Here is a 4,743-nt window from a genome sequence, read left to right on the forward strand (position 1 = left end):
CTTGGTGGAACTGGTGTATTAATATTAGTAACTTTATCTCACCTGCTGTAACTGGTGTATTAATATTAGTAACTTTCTCTCACCTGCTGGAACTGGTGTATTAATATTAGTAACTTTCTCTCACCTGCTGGAACTGGTGTATTAATATTAGTAACTTTATCTCACCTGCTGTAACTGGTGTATTAATATTAGTAACTTTATCTCACCTGCTGGAACTGGTATATTAATATTAGTAACTTTCTCTCACCTGCTGGAACTGGTATATTAATATTAGTAACTTTCTCTCACCTTCTGTAACTGGTATATTAATATTAGTAACTTTGTCTCACCTGCTGGAACTGGTGTATTAATATCAGTAACTTTCTCTCACCTGCTGGAACTGGTACTGTCACAGTTTTCTTCTGCACAGTTGTCCCCTTGCCTTCACATTCGTTACATGGAAACTTTATATGCATGCGTGTCCCGTGGCAGCGTCGACACGTACTTCTCATGACAAATGGTCCTGTGCTAATAGTTTCCTAAGTGTATAAATTAAAACCTATCTTGAACCTTTAAACAAATTTTCAAACATAAAAAAAATTATTAATTTACTCAGCAGTGAATTACTAACAGAAATAACAAACAAATGCAGCATACAAAAAAGATAAATATCTGAAAATACAGATAAATGGAAGGGAAGATTCCTTGTTTTATCAAACAACTTTCATTAGAATCCAAAGAAAAGGAGAAATAAAAGGCTACTTTTCACTGCCGTCTCCCCCTAGTGAGAACAGGAAAAAAAAATAGAATACAAGATTAACGAAGCAGATGGCTAAAAAAAACTGAAGAAACTTGACTGATTGACAGAAATTGTTACACAGAAACAAGGAAGCAAAGATTAATGTAAAAACAAATTACCAGAGACACCATTGGCATATGACATAGAGATCACAAGCACATGGCACAGATGCAATCAGCATACGACGGAGATTATTAGCATATGGCATCGACACTGTAGACATTTGACAGAAAGATTGTTGGCATCTGGTACATACACCGTCAGTGTACAACAAACACTATAATCACAAGTTCTACTGGCATAAAAAGTAGGCACCATTAGCACAAAGATAATCTACATTTCCACTAGTGGTATACAGAAAACTCTAATTAATCACTTACCTCACAAATCAGGAACTCACGCAAAATGTCTATAAGTTTATATCAATGTATTATATTAAGCTGTTCTAGTTTAATACGAACAGCAAACATGAAATCTAGAAATACGTTAATTCAAGTACTCGCACGTGAAAGACTGTTCTCTGTATTTTGACACAAGTTTCAGAACATAAGTAATTTGGAAATTTGAAGTTCTAAAAGTAAAGAGTAATTAAAGTTCCATGCTTGCAAGTCTACAGATATGAACCATGCATATCGTAACGAGACAAAAATGTTAGGAAGGCCTTGTTAGAATATGGGAAATGACCCTTGGTGGGCAAAAATTCTGGATTTTGTTTGGCCTTGGAGTTTTAAATATACAAGTTCTTTGCTAGATATTTCTAGATTTTTCTGTTGTATGTTATAAATATGTGCAGATACAGAGATACAGTGAGAGATAATTAGACAGATCTAGACTTAGTGATTGGCAGTTTAGCTGTGACGGGCGATTTCTAAAGAAGTTGAAGTTAAGTTAGAAACCGATAAGTTAGTGAAAGTAAAGTTAGACTGTTTGATTGTTAGTTTAACCATAACGAGGAATATTTTAAAGTGAATTCCACAGTTTAACAGAGATAAGGAGAATAATTTGTCTTGTCAAAGGGTTTTCTAAAGTAATTGAACCCATCTGTGTTGACTTTGATGAAAAGGAGACAAATATTTAAAGTTCTGGATACAACTGTGGTAACTCGTGGAGAAATGTAAGTGAATTTATTGCAGATTGTGCAGTAAGAAACAGAGTAGAGAAAAATAATTTATCTTGTCATTTGGATTCTAAAGTAATGGAACCAGCTTGTGTGGACTTTTTACAAGAAAATAGACTTTAGAGTTTTAGATATCACTGTGATATCTTGTATATATCTGTGATATATACGTTTGACATGTTTTGAATACGTTAACTTAAAACAAGTGGATTGTGTGTTGTCCGTATATTGTTCAAATTTATCGCCAACAAGTCACAGACTCCTTCTGTAAAAGAATCCTAGCTCATATTCAAAACCTGACACAAGAACTCTTCCAACAGAGGATAAGGGTTAACCATACAACACAGTTTATCACACACAATGTTCTGTGTTTATCACACACAAACATCGTGTTCTGTGTTTACCACACACAAACATCGTGTTCTGTGTTTACCACACACAAACATCATGTTCTGTGTTTATCACACACAATGTTCTGTGTTTACCACACACAAACATCGTGTTCTGTGTTTACCACACACAAACATCGTGTTCTGTGTTTACCACACACAAACATCGTGTTCTGTGTTTACCACACACAAACATCGTGTTCTGTGTTTACCACACACAAACATCGTGTTCTGTGTTTACCACACACAAACATCATGTTCTGTGTTTACCACACACAAAAATCATATTCTAGTTTACCACACACAAACATCGTGTTCTGTGTTTACCACACACAAACATCATGTTCTAGTTTACCACACACAAACATCATGTTCTGTGTTTATGACACACACACACAAACATCATGTTTTAGTTTACCACACGTTCTTCCTCTCTATGATAAGTTGAACTTGATAAAGATATGATAAAACATATCTACTTAAGCGTTTTCAATCTTTTCAAACTTTAATTTTAAACTTCATGCAGCTGAAACACTGTGCAATAAATAGTAATTGAAGTTGAAGTCATGACAGTAAGATAATAAAGACCTCTAACCACATTTACTTTCAAATTTTATATTGAGAAACAATAATATTTATGAATTTCACTAAACTTAGCTTGCTTCTTTCATCAAATCATGTCCACTTTTAACCCTAGCAATAACTGCTTCATTTCTTTACCTTCTTGAAAATTAACACAGAAGAAAAGATTTTTAAACTCAATTGCCCTGTTCTGATATCCTTTCAATATTAATGGCCAACTGATTAAGGCAACTTCATGAAATGTCAACCGAACTAAATTACAGGAAAAAAACAACACATATATAAATAGGCTATCAATGTATTCATTCCTTTATTGATAGTAAAACTGATTATCTAACATGTCGACTACTTTCCTGGAAATGTTTTAATGAACATTTAATGAACTTCACACAACATTTTGCTAGAATGGTACCGAAAAGAGTTTGTGGCCAAAAGTAACAAATACATCAATTTCCTTGAAACAAGACAGGCTTTTTGTAAATAAAGCTTGAAATATTTAAACAGTATTACTTGGAGACCACAAGTAACTGAAGTTCTTAAACTTACTAGTTTGATACTTCCCCACAGACAGTCAACAAACGAGAGAATTTATTTAAACATTTACCGACATTCTGACAACAGGAAAAATTTAAAAATTGTGGTTAGTACTCACCATCCCTGTTCCATTACAGTACGGGCATCTGATTGCTTTCGTTCCAAGTTCGCAACGAGAACCATTACATTTAGGACACGTATCGATAACATTAATGGTGACATCTTTATTCACACCTCGTGCTGCTTGTTGGAAATTTAGCTTCATAATAATCTGTAGTTTGTAAATAATTAATCATATTAATCTTTTCAATGCTTAAATAAAACTACAAAACACCCATGTTAATACACAGATGTACAAAACACCCACATTAATACAGAGACGTACAAAACACGCACATTAATGCTGTCTTGTTTATAAATCACATACACAGACATATAAAACACCCACATTAATACAGAGACATACAAAACACCCACATTAATACACAGATGTACAAAACACCCATATTAATACACAGATGTACAAAACACCCACATTAATGCTGTTTTGTATATAAATCACATACACAGATGTACAAAACACCCACATTAATGCTATCTTGTATATAAATCACATACACAGATGTACAAAACACCCACATTAATGCTATCTTGTATATAAATCACATACAGAGACGTACAAAACACCCACATTAATGCTGTCTTGTTTATAAGTCACATACACAGACGTACAAAACACCCACATTAATACACAGACGTACAAAACATCCACATTAATACACAGATGTACAAAACACCCACATTAATGCTGTCTTGTATATAAATCACATACAATATTGGATTTTCATGTTATTTATAATTTGTTTTAAAAATAGCTGAACAGTGTTGTTTTCTTCATATTTTATTATAAAACATAAAGTTGGTAGTTTTAATAAGAGTTAATTAGTCATGTTAAGTATTGGTATTAGTTGGGAAAATAAGTAGTTCCATTAATGTGTGTGTTTTGTATATCTGTGTATGTGATTTATATACAAGACAGCATTAATGTGGGTGTTTTGTATGTCTGTGTATGTGATTTATTACAAGACAGCATTAATGTGGGTGTTTTGTACATCTGTGTATGTGATTTATATACAAGACAGCATTAATGTGGGTGTTTTGTATATCTGTGTATGTGATTTATACACAATACAGCATTAATGTGGGTGTTTTGTATGTCTGTGTATGTGATTTATAAACAAAACAACATTAATGTGGGTGTTTTGTACGTCTGTGTATATGATTTATATACAAGACAGCGTTAACGTGGGTGTTCTGTACGTCTGTGTATATTATTTATATAC

The 4,743-nt window shown here is 33.1% G+C and overlaps 1 protein-coding gene across 1 annotated transcript; it reads right to left on the reverse strand.

Moving 5' to 3' along the window:
- Positions 1 to 329: 329 nt before the first annotated feature.
- Positions 330 to 3,721, reverse strand: LOC106477831 (protein tumorous imaginal discs, mitochondrial-like; the record flags this gene model as incomplete). Its single annotated transcript, XM_013938355.2, has 2 exons — positions 3,519 to 3,721; positions 330 to 518 (listed from the first exon to the last, which is right to left on the reverse strand). Coding segments are annotated over exons 1-2 (336 nt in total), but the record flags the coding sequence as incomplete, so codon positions are not given.
- Between the last annotated feature and the right edge of the window lie 1,022 nt (positions 3,722 to 4,743).

Source organism: Limulus polyphemus, unplaced genomic scaffold (assembly GCF_000517525.1).
Source record: "Limulus polyphemus unplaced genomic scaffold, Limulus_polyphemus-2.1.2 Scaffold82739, whole genome shotgun sequence".
NCBI lineage: Eukaryota > Metazoa > Arthropoda > Merostomata > Xiphosura > Limulidae > Limulus > Limulus polyphemus.